General features: G+C 38.1%; 1 protein-coding gene across 1 annotated transcript in view; it reads right to left on the bottom strand.

Annotated features, from left to right (window-relative positions):
- LOC128506371 (uncharacterized) overlaps positions 1-17,353 on the bottom strand; it is a 28,054-nt gene extending 10,701 nt beyond the window's left edge. The window contains exon 1 of the mRNA XM_053476790.1: positions 16,930-17,353. Coding sequence (XP_053332765.1) covers positions 16,930-17,353 — 424 coding nt within the window. The remainder of the gene's footprint in view (positions 1-16,929) is intronic.
- Between the last annotated feature and the right edge of the window lie 2,436 nt (positions 17,354-19,789).

Genomic DNA, 19,789 nt, shown 5'->3' with positions numbered 1-19,789 from the left:
ACTGAATTGCTCCACGGGCGAGACAAAGCGCCACTTCTAACCAACCAAACCCCCTGTCTGAAGTCTGCTCGATCTTGTTAATTTGTTTTAAAACCCCCAATTCTGTGAATTCCCCCAGCAGCGAAACCGGTTTGATGACTTCACACCTGTAGTAAAGGTGAGATGGGGGATTACAGTAACTGTGGGTGCGCTTCACCTCGGAGCGCGCTGTCGCGTTGTATTCAATGAATAGACTAAAACAAAATCATGTTTGCTTCAGCATTGAAAACAACATTGTATTAGATTAACTTTATTAAAGATTATACACTTTTGTATTCTTTGTCCACACACGTGGGCAATTTTTAGATATTGATCCTTTCTCGATGCAGCGAATTTTCTGAGCAAATTAATAATAATTTCCATGAATGAAAAGGAGGAAGAAGAAAAGGTTACGCGAAAATAAGAAAAAGCTTTAGAGGTAAATGCTGTGAAATGCTTCAAATGAACAGATTCTGCCTATAACAGGTCAGGGACAGTGAGGCTGGATCCAACAGCGCACCACATCCCACATCATAATACATGCTGATGATGACCAACACGTCTCCCCTGATCTACCAGAGCCAAGTAAAAAGAATGGCAATCAAACAGAATAAAATTTGTAGCAGCATTAACTTGTGCTAGTAATTATTATGGTGGTCAATATTAATTCAAATAATGTTTCTCAGCATTATTTCGTGTTAATATTGACTACCATAATAATTAAAATAAGTAACTAGTTTACTAGCGTGAGCTACTGCTGCTACTGATTTTATTTCAGCTTACCTGTTCAGTTTTATTGCCATTCCTTTTAAAATATTGTCTTTATAGATTTATATGTTGTTTGTCTTGATGTTCTTTTTTTTTTCGTTTCTTTGACCCAATATATGTTCAGTGATACTTCAAATAACATGTTTAAATAGCATTAATTTCTGTATTGTGTTATATTTTTATACTAGTAACTGGTGTTAAAAATGTATCTCTACATTAATGAGCCAATGTATTATGGTGTGGGCTGCTGTGGGCCAGGAAGTCCAGAGCCACTTTTTGGTCCCAGTACGCCCCTGTAATAACGAATAGAGAAAGCGCAGTCAAAGCCCGGGGATTCTGTGTTCCGCGGGGGCCAGTCGTGAATAGCTGACACTCAGTGACAGCCAATGAAATTGAAGCATTTTTCCGCTTTTCACGTGGTGTGGCGTTGCTTAATTAATATTCGTATAATATCCGTATATCCTATAAAATCGTCCAGACCCTGGTTCGAATCCCGCTCTGGGTGAAAATGTAATAAATGTGAATCCTTTGTTTTATACTTTTTGCTTATGATAATCATTAAGTTATAGCAACTGTGAGGTGAGTGCTAATGTGTTTCATAGCTTAAGCAAAAAATAATTCTCAATTGCAAACATGCATTTAGTACTGAAGCATAAGTTGATAATGTAATGCTATATCTATGGCATTTTAGCGAATAGCACCAGCATATTGAGCACTGGCTGGGAATCGAACCCGGGTCTCCCGCATGGCGGGCAAATCATCTACCACTGAGCCACCAGTACCCGTCTGCGTTTAAAGCGCATAAAAACAATACTGTTATAGGCTAACGTCATACATCTTTGTAGTCCTTTTACACACGCGCAGGTGCGTTACAATAATAATAATAAATTCGGAGAACTACTACTACTAATAATAATAATAATTCTGAATGAAAATGATGAATAAATACATAACAGTTTGAGCTTGACACGTTTATGAGCTCTGTCGCTTGCTGTCAATGGGCGCCTAAGACATAACATTTTTCGGCTTCAGTAGACACACAATACTTTAGACTGAAACACGACTGCCCCCTACAGGTATTAAAGGGCATTTTCACAGCTTGCCGCGCGCAACCGCGGCAAGTCGTGGGATCCCTTTTCCGAAAACGTGGGTTTTTAAAGGCCAGATCTGTATGCAGTAAAGACTGCTCTCGGATGGACCATAAATGGATCTCTTCGAGAGTCGGTCGAGGAAGGCACGTGTGACAATGAGCAAGTGAGTGTTGCAGTCAACAGAGTTTCCATTAAAAGTGAAGAACAAATGCTGATACAACAGTACAACCACGATTTTCCTGAACGGAACTGTGATGACAAAGAGTTGTCACAAGAGGACTATCAGTTTTTAGACTATGTAACTATTTCCCTGCAGTTCACTGACAATCACTTCTACATTGGCCTACCATTTAAGAAAGCAGCTATTCAAATGCCCAACAACCGAAGCGCAGCCATGCAGCGCGCACTGAACCTCAAACGGAAGTTTATAATAACCGCTCCTTTCATGAAGAGTATTCATGAATGACATGTTTGAAAAGGGTCATGCAGTCAAGGTCCCCACACCTCACCTGAGTCGACAAGACGGGCAAGTGTGGTATATACCTCACCATGGTGTATACCATCCTCAAAATAAAAAACTAAGGGTAGTCTTTGACTGTGCTGCCAGCTATCAGGGAATATTATTAAATAGTGAGCTTCTGCAGGGACCCGACCTGACAAACTCACTCATTGGGGTGCTCACACGCTTTAGACAAGAGGAAGTTGCCATGATGGCAGATGTGGAAGCCATGTACTATCAGGTTAGAGTTCCGGAAAAGGACACAGACTTGTTGCGTTTCCTATGGTGGCCGAATGGGGACGTGAGTCAGGACTTGGTCGAGTATAAAATGGTCGTTCATTTGTTTGGTGCAAAATCATCTCCAAGTGTAGCTAACTTCGCCCTTAGGAAAACAGCAGAAGAAAACCGCAGCAATGCATCTGCCGAGGCAGTCAACACAGTACTTAAAAACTTTTATGTAGACGACTGCTTGAAGTCTGTTTCTAGTCATAGTCAAGCAGTTGCGCTATATAGTAATCTCACCAAACTTTGCGCAAACGCAGGGTTTCACCTCACCAAGTGGGCAAGTAATAGTCGTACATTACTAACTTCCATCCCTGAGAGTGAGAGAATCAAAGACATGAGGGACTTAGATTTAAGTAAAGACGCACTCCCTGTTGAGAGAGCTCTGGGGGTGTTGTGGTGTATTAATTCAGACACGCTCAAGTTTAAGATTAGTTTAAAAGAGCGGCCTGTGACTAGAAGAGGAATCTTGTCAGTCGCTAGTTCAATTTATGACCCCTTAGGCTTCCTTGCACCAGTCATACTGCCAGCTAAGCTCTTAATGCAGCAATTGTGTAAAGAGAGACTAGCTTGGCACAATGACATTCCTGAACAATTTATAAGAAGATGGAGGGCCTGGCTACACGAGTTGCATCAATTGTCTGAGTTAAGTGTAGCAAGATGCGTAAAACCAGTTGGCTTCGGAGTTACAACTACAGCACAACTTCACCACTTCTCAGATGCAAGTGAAATGGGATATGGAGTTGTCTCATATATTAGGTTAGTAAATGCTGATGTACTCACACACTGTGCATTCATGATGGGGAATTCTCGCGTAGCGCCCCTGAAACAACCTACTATCCCCCGAATGGAATTGACAGCGGCAGTGGTTGCTGTAAACAACGACAAAATGTTGAAAGGTCAACTGGAAATAGAACTGCTGGACTCTGTGTTTTGGACCGACAGCACAACTGTCTTGAGATACATTGTTAATGAAAAACTTTGCTTTAAAACCTTTGTCGCTAACAGAATCTCCATCATACGAGAGTCAACCAAGCCACAGCAGTGGAGTTATGTCAACACTTCAAAAAACCCAGCTGACGCTGCTTCTAGAGGAGTTTCCTGTGAAAATTTCATAAAAAACAACAATTGGATCCATGGTCCCCCCTTTTTTAAGAAAACAGAGAGTAAATGGCCTGAGAACATTCACGATATGTCGACGAAAGAGGACAACATAGAGATTAAACACTCAGCCTTAGTGAATCTCGTGAAGACTACAAAGAGCCCAGATGCCGTGAGTAAATTGATTAACTATCACTCTGACTGGTACAAGCTGAAAAGATCCGTTGCCTGGATTCTTTGCGTTAAAGACATGCTTAAACAGAGAACAAAAAGGATTAAGGGACAGGCGAACAACTCAATACCAGAAAACCATTAGTCTCTAACAATTAAGGACTTAACAATGGCAGAAAACGAAGTCATTAAGTTCGTGCAAAACCAAAAATTCAAAGATGAAATTTTCATGTTACAAAAGGGTAATGCATCCGTAAAAAGAAACAGTTGTCTCTCCAAACTAGATTCAGTACTGCAGGACGGAGTGCTAAGAGTTGGAGGACGTCTTGGTAGGTCTGCAATGCCTGAGCATGCAAAACACCCTGTCATTATACCCAAAGACTCACACATTATCACTTTAATCTTAAGAAACATTCACAAACAGGTCGGACATTGTGGAAGGAATTATATGCCTTTAAAAGTGCGGCAGAAATACTGGATTCCGACTGCAAATTCCCTTGTGAGAAAGTTTCTGTCCAGTTGTGTGACATGTAGAAAGATCAGAGCAAAGAATAGTGAACAAAAAATGTCAGAACTGCCACGTGATAGAATAACACCAGATCACCCACCGTTCACTAACGTAGGGGTAGATTATTTTTGACCCTTCGAGGTCAAACGGGGTAGAAGTAATGTTAAAAGATATGGGGTGTTGTTTACTTGTCTGACAACAAGAGCCATGCACATTGAAGTCGCACAGTCATTAGATACAGACTCCTGCTTAAATTCTATTCGACGCTTCATGTGCAGAAGAGGCCAGGTGTCAGTTATGAGAAGTGATAATGGAACAAACTTCATAGGCACTGAGACTGAATTGCGTAAAGCTATCCAACAGTGGAATCAGTCAAAAATCGAAGGCGTCCTCATGCAAAAGGGAATACAATGGATATTTAATCCTCCTGCTGGTTCTCATTTTGGGGGAATATGGGAAAGGCAGATAAGATCAGTTAAAAAGATTTTGAGGTCCGTACTAAAAGAACAAACACTAAACGATGAGAGCTTGCATACACTCCTGTGTGAGGTGGAAGCTATAATGAATGACCGTCCCCTTACCACAGCTACAGACGATTCCACAGACCTGGAAAAAAGAGGACATTCACGCACGTCGCAAGTGGAAGCAAATTCAATACCTTGCCGACCTATTCTGGAAGCGATGGGTGCGTGAATACTTGCCCTTGCTTCAGAAGCGCCAAAAATGGTCTCAGGTGAGAAAAAACCCTCACGATCGGAGACGTAGTTCTAATAATTGACGAGTCTTTTCCAAGAAATTTATGGGTCATCGGACGGATCACGAAAGTGTTCCCTGACAAAAAAGAACTTGAGACGTGTGCTGGTCAAAACTATAGAGACCCATCGATAAGCTGTGCCTCATATGTGAAATGAAATGTTAATTTTCTTATAAAGTAGTCATGTTCCTTTCATTTGGTACGCAACGATATGAATACCTTGAGTTAAACAGTTAACAAATGTTTAAAGTGTTAAGAAAGTTAATTAAAATTTTAATCCAATAGTAAATGTTGTGTCCCAATTGTAAAAAATAAATAAATAAAAAAATGTGTGTGATTGTCAGTCTTCCTGCCTGTCAATTAGGGTCTGGAAATGTAAGGGCCATATTTCATTCTTGTGATTTGTTGTTATGTTTATCTTATTTCAGTTTATTAGTTAAGCATTAAGCATTAAGTATCATACTTATAATTTGTATTGTGACATATTTTATGAGTTGTTCTGTGACATCATCCCACAGTTATGTAGTTTCATGTCTATCACACGTCAGTTGTTAGTTGTTGTTGAGACACGGAAGGATACAGAAGGGTGTGGAGCACACAAGCTTTTGAACGTGAGACAGTAAGCTAAAAGGAATACAGTAAAAAGAGTTGTAGTAACTGTAATCTATCGAAACTACAAAACACAGCAAGCGACTTGTCGTGACTACAGTGGATTTATGCAAGAAACTGTAACAACCGTTGTACTTTGATGTTAAAAATAAACAAGAGACAAAGAAATCAACGAAACGTCTGGAGTCGTCAGTGAAACTGTGTAACAAAAGACACGCGTCAGAATTTGTGAATAACATGCATGTACAACATTATATTTCTTATATTTCTTATCTTATATTTCTTATAATTCTGAGGTGAAAGAATGCTATCCTGGTAATATTATCTACATGAGCTTCAAATGAAAGGCTGGAATCTATAATCACACCGAGGTTCTTTACTGTTGCACTTGATGAAACAGAAAGGCCATCTAAAGTTACAGAGTGATCTAGAATCTTACTTCTAGCTGTATGTGGTCCTATAGAACGTCCTATAGAACGTCTTATCTGGATTAAACAGAAGGAAGTCAATTAGCATCCAATTTCTTATGTCCTGCACACATTGCTCAACTTTAGTAAGCTGGTTTATCTCATCAGGTTTTGCTAAGACATATAACTGTGTGTCGTCAGCATAACAGTGAAAACTAATACCATGCATACACCCATATTATGTTGCTCAGAGGAAGCATGTAAAGGGGAAAAAAGCAGTACGCCTAAAACTGAACCCTGTGGAACACCAAACCCCCACTAGAGAACATTCAGAATAATCACCATTTAAGTCTACATACTGATACCGATCGGTCACCACCAAACTATTGTACACACAAATTTGTTAATGCTTCAATGTTCATCTCTTTTGCACAATATTCATTACTTTTTGCCCTAATTCCTCAATTCTTGCTGCTATGTTTACTACCTCAACACCATATTTTATGTTCTGATATGTTATTGTCGCACTGTCACTTTGTTGTTGCTAATTTGCACATTTGCATGTGCACTTTATGTTGTCTGTTGTCTGTAAAACCTGTAGATAGTCTTCCTTAGTTAGTTAGTTTTTTGTTAATTTATGTTGTAATTTATGTTAGGACTATCTGTCTTGTCTCTGCTAGCCAGCTAACTAGGCCTCTTAGTTAGCTAGTTTAGCTTCTCTGGTAATTTATGTTGTAAGTTTATGTGTGCATGTAGCACCTTGGTCCTGGAGGAACGTTGTTTCGTTTCACTGTGTACTAACTGTATATGGTTGAAGTGACAATAAAGCCTACTTGAACTTGAAAAAATAGGATCTGAGCCAGGAAAGGGCTCTACCCTTAATTCCTACTACATTTTCTAATCTGTGAAGAAGAATGCTATGATCAATGGAGTCAAAAGCTGCACTGAGGTCAAGTAATACAAGCATGGTTACACAATCTTGATCAGAGGCCAATAGGAGGTCATTTACTACTTTAACAAGTGCTGTCTCTGTGCTGTGATGAGGCCTAAATTCTGACTGATACAGTTCATTTATGCCATTTCTATGTAGATATGAGCATAGCTGCTCCGCTACTATCTTTTCCAGAATCTTAGAGATAAAGGGGAGGTTTGATATTGGCCTGTAGTTGGACAGCTGACAGGGGTCGAGGTCAGGTTTCTTAATAATCAGTTTAATAACTGCTAATTTAAAAGATTTTGGAACATAACCAATGCTGAGTGAAGAATTAATTATTCTCAACAGGGTTTCTGTTATTGCTGGTACTATCTGTTTAAGAAAATGTGTCGGTACAGGATCTAATATACAGGTTGATGAATTTGCAGAAGAGATGAGTGAAATTAGTTCATTCCCTTCAAGGGGAGTAAAGTATTCTAGGTTCTGATCTGACATGGCTAGTTTACCATCTGCATCAATTACATTGTTTGGTTTCAAAGGCTCAATTTTATGCCTAATATTTTCAATTGTATTATTAAAAAAGTTCATGAAGTCCTCACTATTACATGATGTTGTTGTGGAGATTTATGCAGTGGTCTTATTTCTGGTTAATTTGGCTATGGTATTAAATAAAAATCTAGGATTGTTTTTGTTATTTTCTATAAGAGTGAAGAGATACGTTGATCTAGCTAAACTAAGAGCTTTTCTATAGTTCAGGATGCTCTCCTTCCATGCTATTTGAAATACTAACAATTAAGTTTGACGCCATTTACATTCTAATGTCTGAGCGGTCTGTTTTAAAAATCGTGTATGATCGTCATACCAGGGAGCGAGTTTCTTATCTCTAATAATTTTTCTTTTAACTGGAGCTACATTATCTAAGTTATAACAGAATGTTGACTCAAAATATTCAGTCGCCTGATCGGGTTCTGTGGGGTCAGACGGTGATCTAATCAAAGTTGGTAACTCTGGGAGATTACTGATAAAACTCTGTGTGGTAGTTGATGTAAATGTACGTTTAGTACGGTAGCGTGGCGCTGTGCGTCGTATGTTTCACCGGAATATTATTTAAATGAGAATCATTACATTCGTAAAGTGGCAATAATTCACATTAAGAGATATTTAATTTTAGACCAGACGCATCTGGTTTTAGTCAAAAGTATTGTGTGTCCGAAGCCGAAAATGTGTTGTGTCTCTTAGGCGTTCATTGACAGCAAGCGACAGAGCTCATAAACGTGTCAAGCTCAAACTGATATGTATTCATTCTTCATTTTCTTCTCTTCTTCAATGATGGTACTTCTTTGACTTCTTTGACTTCTTTGATTTGCTTCATTCAGAATTATTATTACTAATAGTAGTTCTCTGAATTTATTAATATTATTGTAACGCACCCGTGCGTGTGCAAAAAGACTACAAAGATGTATGATATGTTAGCCTATGACATTGTTGTTTTATTGTTTTTATGCGCTCTGAATATACAAGCGCACTGGTGGCTCAGTGGTAGGTGATTCGCCTGTCATGCAGAAGACCAGGGTTTGATTCCCAGCCAGTGTTCAAAGTTCCGGTGTTATGCGCTAAAATGCCCCCCTGCCATGATATTGCCATTACATTATGCTTCAGTACTAAATGCATGTTTGCAATTGAGAATTTTTTTCTTAAGCTATGAAACACATTAGCACTCACATCACAGTTGCTATAATTTAATGATAATCATAAGCAAAAAGTGTAAAACATAGGATTTACATTTATTACATTTTCACCCAGAGCGGGATTCGAACCAGGGTCTGAACGATTTTATACTATTATTTAAGCAACGCCACACCACGTGGAAAGCCACAAAAATGCTTTAATTTCATTGGCTGTCACTGAGTGTCAGCTATTCACCACTGGCCCCTGCGGAACGCAGAATCCCCGGGCTTTGACTGCGCTTTCTCCATTCGTTATTACAGGGGCGGACTAGGACCAAAAAGTGGCCCTGGACTTCCTGGCCCACACCATAATACATTGGCTCATTAATGTAGAAATAAATTTTTAACACCAGTTACAAGTAGAAAAATATAACACAATCCAGAAATCAATGCTATTTAAACATATTATTTGAAGTATCACCGAACATATATTGGGTCATATTAGTAAAACAAAGAAACGAAGAAAAGAACATCAAGACAAACAACATATACATCTATAAAGACAATATTTTAAAAGGAATGGCAATAAAACTGAACAGGTAAGCTGAAATAAAATCAGTAGCAGCAGTAGCTTATGCTAGTAAACTAGTTTCTTATTTTAATTATTATGGTAGTCAATATTAATGTGAAATAATGCTGAGAAACATTATTTTGAATTAATATTGACTACCATAAGATTTACTAGCACAAGTTAATGCTGCTACTAATTTTATTCAGTTTGATTGCCATTTTTTTTACTTGGCTCTGGTAGATCAGGGGAGACGTGTTGGTCATCATCAGCAGGCACTGGTTTATCATCACTGATGAGTGGTATGTCTTAAAATCCATCAAGATGATACCCCCGAAATGCAAAATGTTCATGATAACTCACAAAAAAGGCCAGTCTGTCCTTCTTATTTAAAGTGTTTAGGTGAAATTCCACCCATACAAGGGTGACAAATATGCAAAGAAAAAAAATCTGAAAGGGGCAAATACTTTTTTTATGGCATTGCACATGTAGTCAGATTGTTCCACTGGGATTAAACTGTGCCAGGTGGAGTTAAAGCACTTTCAAAATCATGCTAACTACACTGATATGAATAACTTTAAATAATGAATGCTTTTTACCACCCTTGTGACTCAATAAAAGACAATGCAAAGAATATTTTCTAACAGCATGTAAATGATACAGTTTGGCAGTATTGTCTTGCATCTTTTGAAATACATGAATAAATAAAAAATCACAATACTGACAAAATGTCTCATTTTGCTGTCAAACTGTTTATAAACCTCCTGGGTCTCTTTGAGACTGGTGCTACTAGACACTGAAAATATTGTCTTTATACGTAGTTTTATATGTTGTTTGTCTTATTTCTGACAATTGTGACAATTTCTACTTCAAACCAAAAGTTTGCCGTGTCACGTGACCTCATGACGTAGTATCATCGCGGACTGAATGCCGTTCGGCCATTGTTTTTTAAAGAAAATAACAGGTAAAAAAGCAAACTCATGTCATTTTTATGTTAAATGTATTTCTTCCATGAGCAAACGATTAATTTATGTCAGGAACAACTACTTTGTAGAGTTTTGTGTCTGTGTTTGCTGGCTAAAAACACCTATACAGTATTACTTAGCATTAGCAAACTAATGCAGTTATTTTAGAAAACACCGAAGCTTCTATGCTAAGTCGGCTGTGCCGAATAAAATGAAATTAATTATATTTAACTACCGTTGGTTAACGATGTAAAAATTAATAGGAAAGTGATCTAAACATAGAACGGCCAGTTTCGAGTGAGTGATGTTTGTAGTATACTTATAGTTATGATTAAAACCTTCTGGACTTGCTAACGTGTAAGTAATGTAATATCGCTAAAACTATATTCCCTCGTATGAAACGGGGCATTAGCACATGTTCCTGACATACTGGTAACACTTTATAACACGTTTTTAACATTATCAGTATATTATCCCTAATACTGGCAGCAATTATACACGTTGATTTAATGTTACTACAAGTAAAAGTACAACAGGGGACAGGTGTAGCTCAGTGGTTAAGGCATTGGACTATGGTTTAGAAGATCCCAGATTCAAACCCCACAACCACCAAGTTGCCACTGTTGGGCCCTTGAGCAAGGCCCTAAACCCTCATCTGCTCAGATGTATAATGAGATAAAAATGCCAAATGCCTAAATGTAAATGTAAATTACCCATGCAAATTAAATAAAATGTGAAATAAAACACAAAAACAGTGTGTGTATGTAGATAGATAGATAGATAAATAGATAGATATTTCAATTTGCCTGGTATTAGTAGCATGGATTAAGTGCACTGTCCTACTTTGAGCTAGTGGTCACTTAGACCAACAAGCTGAGGTTAGCCATTACTATGAAGTTTAAAAGTAAACATGAAATCTTTATTCACTTTTGTGTTTAAAGGTCTGTTGACTTTTCTGAAAGGGCATTACGTTACCCATACTGCAGACATTGGTACTGTAAGTTCCAGAATCCACAAATAAAAACCCTATGTGGATGAATTTTAAAATGGAAATAATACAATAGAATTGCCGTGAATTTATTAAATGTCAGTGTAATCTAAATATCCTAAAATAAACTCCCTCGAAATGACAGAGCACTGAAAATTAGTAGTTGAATTATCTGATAATATTAGAGAATAATTTCAGCTATCCTGCAAAACTGAATTATGTTCATTGGTTTATTGCATTATCAGTAGTGAGCACTTACAAAGCAACAGAATGCAGTTATTTTAAATGTGTGTGTGGGGTGGTGGTTCTTTCTATACATACTGTAAGATTTGTAAGATTTGCTAAGAACTTGAGCCAGTCCAGTTTTGAATGAGTTTCTGAGAATTACAACTGCTCCACTTCAAGCAAGATTGCTGGTTTCCTTGGATAAGCAACACTACAAACTAATTGAAATCATCAGAAACAAGGGAGGAATTGTCAAAGAGAAGACCAGAGATATAATTTTCATCTTCAAGTTCTTGATCTAGTATGTACTTGCTCAAAAAAACAGAAATTAGCTTGGTGTCAAATGTAATATTGTGAATGGAAGGCACAGGATCTGAGCAAGGCATTTAAATCAAGTTGGCTGTGACGCACTAAATTAAAACAAAACTAGCAGAATAAAACATTTTAGTTTAACTTGTTCACAGGTTAGTGAATGATGTCTGAATACAGGTTTCAATGTTTGACATGTTCATTTTATTACGCTTTAAAAGCCTAAGATAATGCTATGTTTGAAGAGAGTATCTCCTGAAATGTCTTATGGTGTATTTAGTGAAAGATGTGGACCAACTGTTTAAACACTGGTAAGCATTTGTTCATGAAGCATTTCAACCTTAGGACTGAAAAATGTTACGAGGTCAGTGGCATTATCAGCTGCAGCACAACCTTTACACAGGGCCATTTTTTTTTTAAATCATAGTATGTATTTACATTAGTTACATACATGCTCCTTGAACTTGTGGAAAGACTTTACAGAAAAGCTGAAACTGTTATAGCTGCAAATGTCCAACATCATATTAAACCCTATGGATTAAGAAGTGGATGTTACTCAAGTTCATATGCATGTGAAGGCAGGCGAGCCAATACTTTTGGCAATATAATGTAATATATAATGTGTGTGTATATGTATGTCCGTTGTTTTGGCCTATTCATTAACATAATTAAATTTAACTTGATGCACCATAATCCTAGGTGTTTTTTTGCACTAATAGGGAGCATTAAGTGATTTTTACATTCATACATCAGACACTGTTTTGTCAAATAGAGCAACTTGTCAATGTGCTTTCTTTTATTAGGTTGTTCAGAAAAATAAAGCTCAGGCTGAACTTGAGAGGTGCACGATGGCCCTGTTTGTCCTCAGGGAGGAAGAGGACTGTCTTCAGCCACCACAAAAAATCTGGATTTTGACTTATTGAGTTTCCATCAGTCGCACATGAATTGCCATGTTTGGCCTTATCTATGCGTTAAACTTAAGCTATCCTGGTGAGCTCAAACACACATTTGTGGCCCCGCAGAAAATATTTAGAGAACGTATTCTATATTGACATTAAAATATTAAGTTTTGGTCACACTATTTGTCAAACAATTGTCAGATTTTCACATGGTTAGCAAATATGATTATACAGTTTTTAAGCTTAAGTTATTAAAAATGCATTGTTTTATTGATTTTATTTTAGTTTTCTGTCTTTTATTGGAGAAATAATTTATTAGTACAACATGGTATGGTTTCAAGGATGGTAATAAATGTTTTTGGAGGAGAACTTGTTTTTTCATTGTCTTCATTTATAAATGTAACTTCTCTACAAGTGCAATTTTTTTTAAGTTGATCCAAAGTATCTTTTTTTTATATATATTTAAATTATGAATGCCTTAAATCTTTATTTGATGCAACTTAAAAAAGTTAATTTTCTCAAACATTCAAAAAGTGGTTTATATGAAGTTTATAATTTCAGGTTAGATTTAGCAGAATATTTAGATTAAGTAATGTAGCCAACTAATTTATTTTGATTTAGAACAACTTAAAAAAATTGGTTTGATTTACCTTCAGAAATTAGTTTACATAAACTTAAAATTTTTAAGTTACATGTAAATGGTTTATTTACATTACATCAATGCTAAAAAAATTTGGTGTGACAGATTACTTCAATTTTTTTAAGCTGAGCCAGTGTTATATTTTTTTCAGTGAGTTAACACTATCAGATAGCCTATTATCAGAAAATTAAATTAATTTCAACACAATTTAAACCATGGCATTGCAATGTCTTTCACTGTTTTGGCCCTGTTTAGACATTACAAAAACTATATTAGAAACTTATTAGGAATTTTAAAGCACGAATTTGGGCATCTCATTTCATCATTATGAAAATAATATGAAGCACATATACACACATTCATCATGAAAGATCTGTTGTAAAACAAAATAAAATTCATGTTTGCTTCAGCATTGGAAACAATATTGTTTTAGGCTAAGTAATTATACACAGTTCTTCGTTGTACAGTACTTGGTCCGGCTTTTAGATAAAGTCCTTCCATGCGCCATCTGAAAGATATTCAGTGAAGCACAACACATTTATTTAAATTCCTGAATGTTGCTTACAGCAAGTCGCGGCACACTGCGTGCTAAATTGCGGCATCTCGTGGGAAAACACACTCAGTCTTAATGGCCACATCTGTACCTATTAATTGTACAACAATTTACTCTGAACAGTATATGCTAATATTTTTTTTATTTATTTGTTCTTAGGAATGTACCTGTATTTGTGAAGTGGATGGACACAAGAGAAGTATCTGTCTGTTCTACCATCCATTCTGCTTATACAGTAGACACGGTGAAGATGAGGGTGAAATCAAAAGGTACATGGACTACAAAGACATTTCCATGTCCTGCACCTGTGACTGCCTACAACCAGCACATGGGGGACGTTGATCTCTCTGATTAGCTATTACAGTACTACACTGCACAGCACAAAACAATAAAGTGGTACAGAAGGATTTTTCTACACTTTTTGGACATTGCTGCCACCAATGCTTACCCTGCATGTATGTTTTTGCACATTTTTTTTTATCTTGCACTGTTTTACCATAAATGTCTGTCTTTTTTTTTAATTATTATGTCATGCACACTCAATCGGCGACCGGCACTAGGACCCGGAAGTAAAGCGGTCGCGAATCAGGAAGTATAAGAGGAGTAAACAAACCACGATTCAACGCTCAGTCATTGAGTTCAGCCCATGTCGGTTCTGGTTGTCCATCATCGATTTGTGAGTACTCACTTTATTGGGTTTCGCTTTCTGATATTGAGTGTGTGTTTATAGGACGCAGGTTAAATTTGTGTTTTTCCCTTGCTCCCCTTTCGTGAGAGTCCTTAGACTAGAACGCGTGGTTATCCTACCTACTCGCTTTCTTCCACGTTTGGGTTCACCATCTACGCTACATCGGGCTAATCGCTAAAGCTAAGTCATCTGGTCACCTAGGTTAGTTCACCTTGACATATTATTTTGTACTGTGCCTGTTGCAGTTTTACACAGTTTATATTCTACACTGTTTTTGGTTTGCACCATTTTACCCTGAATGTTGTTTGCACTTTTTATTTTTGCATTTATTTTGAACTGTTCCTGGAATTTTTGCAAGATTTTTTGCTCATATATTATTTGCCCAGTTTGTGCTGAATAAAATAATATCAGACTTTAGACATTTATATGTTTATAAGTAACTGAAAAATACACAAATGTCAGGACATGTCAGAATCTCTTCAGGACTCCAAAACACCCTCAGACTCCTAAGAGTTAATAACACAGTTTGCTAATCTCTCACTACAAACTGGCTACGTTCCACCTTCTTTGAAAGCTGTTGTTATCCATCTGACTTTGAAGAAGCCCTCACTAGATCCTGATGTGTTTGGAAACTACAGGTCCATTTCAAATTTCACGTTTCTATCAAAGGTCCTAGAGAAAACAGTTGCCTTTTAGCTCTTGAAATAACTTCTTTAAGAAGTTCCAGTCGGGCTTTCGTCTAGCCCACAGCATGGAGACAGCACTGCTCAGGGTGACAAATTGTCTACTCATGACAGCTGATGCAGGATCACCTTCTCTATTTATCCTTCTTTATTTTGTCAGCAGCCTTTGATACAGTGGATCATACTATTCTCCTGGATCGTCTTCATTAAACTATTGGTCTGTCGCAAACTACATTGTAGTGGTTCCAGTCCTACCTGTTTGACAGGTCTGAATCTGTCATGTTGGGAGGATGTAAGTCCAGGCTGCTTAATGTCACATGCGGTATTCCTTAAGCAGCATGGGGTGTAAAAATTACAATACATCCAAAATAGTGCCGCTAGAATCCTAACAAGAACCAGGAAATTTTTAAGGGATCATCCAGAAACATTTTTCAATAAATGTTAATATGATCTTTAGGGTCCTAATGAAAAGTTTGTAACATATTTAATTAAAAATTCTCAATGGTTGTGTAAAAAAACACTACTTTTAACTGGTAAAAACTAGCTCTGTTCTTAGCAACCTATTTCAGTGCATGTTCCTTTAAATGCTTATGATCTCTGCTGAGCCCGCCCCCCCAGTTCTGTGGGGCGTGTCTTCACAACACACGTGTGGTATAGCCAGGGGAGTGTAGTCCAGTGCGGGCAATGCTTTGGACTGCATTACCCACAAAGTATTGCCCACACGGGCATTGCCATCAACTCGATTTGTCTTTCTCATCACTGCATGGGCATGAATTAACGGGCTGTTACGCTGCCGCGAGCAACAACAACAAAAGCGGAGAAACTTACTGAGAGAGATACGGACGCGATGTGTTTACTGATGTGTTTACATGACTTCTTAATTTTCGACAGACGTTGTTATAAACCATCTAACGTTACAAAGGTAAGCATAATATAGTTTTCCGACTACATACACAGTTTGCAACTAGACAATCACCTTAACAATAGAACAACCAGAGAGGGGCCATTTGGCCCGGTTGTTTTTACCAAATATCCTTAATCACGTGTGAACAGTTGCCTTTATTCTGTAAATGTGGCAATTACTTACAGAGCGACGTACAAGGTGCTATTGACTTTACAATCAGGGATCACAGTCATCTAGGAACAATATGTAAGGGGCCATACCAAGGGTACGATTGGTGTAGAAAAAATGTATTCAAAGATTCCAAAGTTCAAAGCGTTAATTTTCTTAAACAAACAACATACAACATAAATTCAAATTCTATTTGTCACATTCACATACATACACGGTACGGCATGAAGTGAAATGTATTGCACGACTGCCCAACAAATTGACACAATAAGAAAACACAATAAAATAGAATAAAACGAAAAGCATAGAAGAGGCATACTGAAGACAAATGGTATGTAAATTCCACTCATTTATCCCCACTTAGCCTTCTCCCAGCATAAAAACTACCACCACTAATAGAAAAATATATATTTACATAAGTGTGCAACATCTGGTGTTTGTGTATGTGTGTGTGTGAGTGACCAGTATTTTAGCAGTTCATTGGTGTGATCTGTTGGCACATATCTGGCATTCCTTTTTGCATTTTCCACATGTGTACTTGAAGCAGGCTACACAGCGTAAGGTTGCATTATTTTTCTTGCACTGGAAGGTCACCTGACACTTGGCCCTTTTCCCTGGGTGTGGTGTGGCAGGTTGTTGCCAAAGCAGCTGCTCCTTGTCCACCATCCTTTCTCGCATAAACTGCTCAGCAAGCTCAGTTGCAAGCTGCGCCAGGAAATCCACCCTTCTCTGCTTCACTCCAGTGCATACATGATACAGCACATGAGCATTCATTGCTGCCATGTCAATAAAGTTGTAAAACACAGCGACTGGCCATCGCCGTGTTCCTGCCCATACGGTGTACTGTCGAACCTTCTGGTTCATAATGTCCACGCCACACTTTATGGTGTTGTAGTCAGTGACTGTGTTTGACTTCCTCTTTCTGTTATCCCCAATCTCAACTATGTTGTGCATGGTGCTAAGGATGCAAATGGTCTTCCTCCGCTTGGGCGCATAAACTGTGAGTGTAATGCCAGTTGTTGTAAACACCTGATAAGTCAGATAAAAAGGGATAAAACGTTAGTTATTGCACTTTTATATATAGTATAATAGCCCAATGAAATTGGAAGCTCTTGCTATAGGTTCAAAATAGAAAAGAAAAAATAACACAGAACTTATATAAATGCTTATATTAATATAGATCAAATAAATAATACAGCACTTTATATAAAAATAGATAAAAATAACGACAACATACCTGTTGGTGAATTCGTTGCGGTCCGAAGATTGTTTGGCTGATTGTGGAAGCTCACGACGAATCTTGTTTATGGTGCCAACAAGGGTAGTTTTCTGGCTGAGCAGTCGTCCAGCAAGTCACAATGAGGTGAAGTAATTGTCAGTGGTAACAGTTCTTCCCTTGTCCATGAAAGGCTCCATCAGCTTCATGACCACATTCTCGGACAGTCTCTCCCCAGAGGGACGACTGAGGTCCTTGCCAAGATAAGGGATAGCGTTGCACATGTATTTTGACTTCAAGTCACATGCAACCCAAAACTTGATTCCAAACTTGTCAGGTTTTGTGGCAATGTACTGCTGGAAACGACAACGAGACTTGGTTGAAAAAAGTTGCTCGCTGACAGTGATGTGCTGGCCCGGGTTGAGACTTGATGCAGTTAGTAACAAACATCTGCCAAACGTTTGAGATTGCTGCGAACTTGTCCGTTGCTACCCGTTGAGTGCGTGTGTCCTTGTCATTGAAGCGTAGGTGTCTCATAATGTCCTGGAAGCGGTTTCGGGCCATCGTGCTCTTGACGTGCGAGATCCCCAATGTTGCTGACCATGCATCAGCCAGCGACCCCTGATCACCCCCCTCCAGAGAAGGATGGAGATGAACGCCATCAGTTCATAGACAGACATGTCCCAATCTGCTTCCATCCTGCGGCCATACTCAACTGTACATTTTCTTATAGTGTGAAGGATGTCCCAACTCACAAAAACAAGAAGCTCTGCAAGCGATTTTTGATGGTTCTTCTGACTTCTCCTGTTGGCTCTCCATCACATGAATATGTTTCTAGTTGGCCGTGAGGGAGCGGCCTCCCTACTTCTTCCTCAACCCACACTATGCCATCTTTTGCCGTCTCATAGCTGGAATTCTTCTGTGTGGTCTGTGTCTCCAGCCAACTTTTCTTCTTAAGCGGAGTTCTACCTTCTAACCCAGAACACATCTCATCACCTGAAGACATTTTAGAGTCCGAACTCTCTTGCAAGTGAATGGAAACTTCCCCACCATCCGAGTCACAAGAGTCCATGTTTTGCAGCAGAGCCAAGCCTCAGCAGCAGTGTAATCTCTTGACATCTTTGCAGCTTGTTCGTACCGATAAGTTCTTGAAGATTGTGAATGCATGTAGTAAACTATCCCTTTTATTCCCAAGTTTAGCTTGTCATCAGTTCACAGCCCTGCCCACAGTCATTTAAACCACAGCCATGTGTGAGGTACTTTAGAGTACACTTCTTGGGGGGAAGTGGAGTGACACATTACAATGGGCCACCCATTTACAAATTCATTTTGGTCACATATTATTGTAGAACAGTTTGTGCTGATTACAATAAAAATACAGGTTACATTTACATTTGGCAGACGCTCTTATCCAGAGCGACTTACATTTTTATCTCATTACACATCTGAGCAGTTGAGGGTTAAGGGCCTTGCTCAAGGGCCCAACAGCGGCAACTTGGTGGTTGTGGGGTTTAACCCTGGGATCTTCCGAACCGTAGTCCAATGCCTTAACCACTGAGCTACCCCTGGCCCTGGTCAATAATATGTTATAAATAGCTAAGAAAAAGCACAAATATCAGAACATGTCCAAACATCTCAAGGGCCCCAAAATCACCTCGGGCCCCACAGGGTTAACCACATAAGGCATATTTTAGGTTTCAGACATTTAAGCACACATATGTACTAGTAAAACAACACATGTTGAGCTTGTAAAATACACAAAGATGTCTATGGAAGCAACAATAACAACCCATTCAAATCTAATTTGCTCATGTGTTTTATTCATAACAGATACACATAGTGTAAGTAACTATAAAGTTCACTTTATTCTTGACACATATTTAAGATAAAATAGAATTAAATGATGGATAAAGTGTGTAAGCATATAGTGTTTCACCTTTCATGTTTGTTAATTCAATACTGCTAAATACACCTAATCTTCCCGAAAAATAAAAACTTTGTTTTATATTCATATTATGTTTATTTGTAATGTGTATCTATTCGAATAACAAAGATAAATCGACACAGATTTTTATTTTTGCTCATTCTGCTCTTTGCTTTATTTTATACTTTATTACCTGAAAGGCTTTCTTTTTATTTAAAAAAAAGTCTAATTAGTTTGTGTGTACGTCTCA

The sequence above is a fragment of the Clarias gariepinus genome, chromosome 18 (genome assembly GCF_024256425.1).
Source record: "Clarias gariepinus isolate MV-2021 ecotype Netherlands chromosome 18, CGAR_prim_01v2, whole genome shotgun sequence".
In the NCBI taxonomy this organism is placed as follows: Eukaryota; Metazoa; Chordata; class Actinopteri; order Siluriformes; family Clariidae; genus Clarias; species Clarias gariepinus.
The sequence above is the reverse complement of the archived record's forward strand: the minus strand, read 5'-3'. Positions and strand labels throughout refer to the sequence as shown.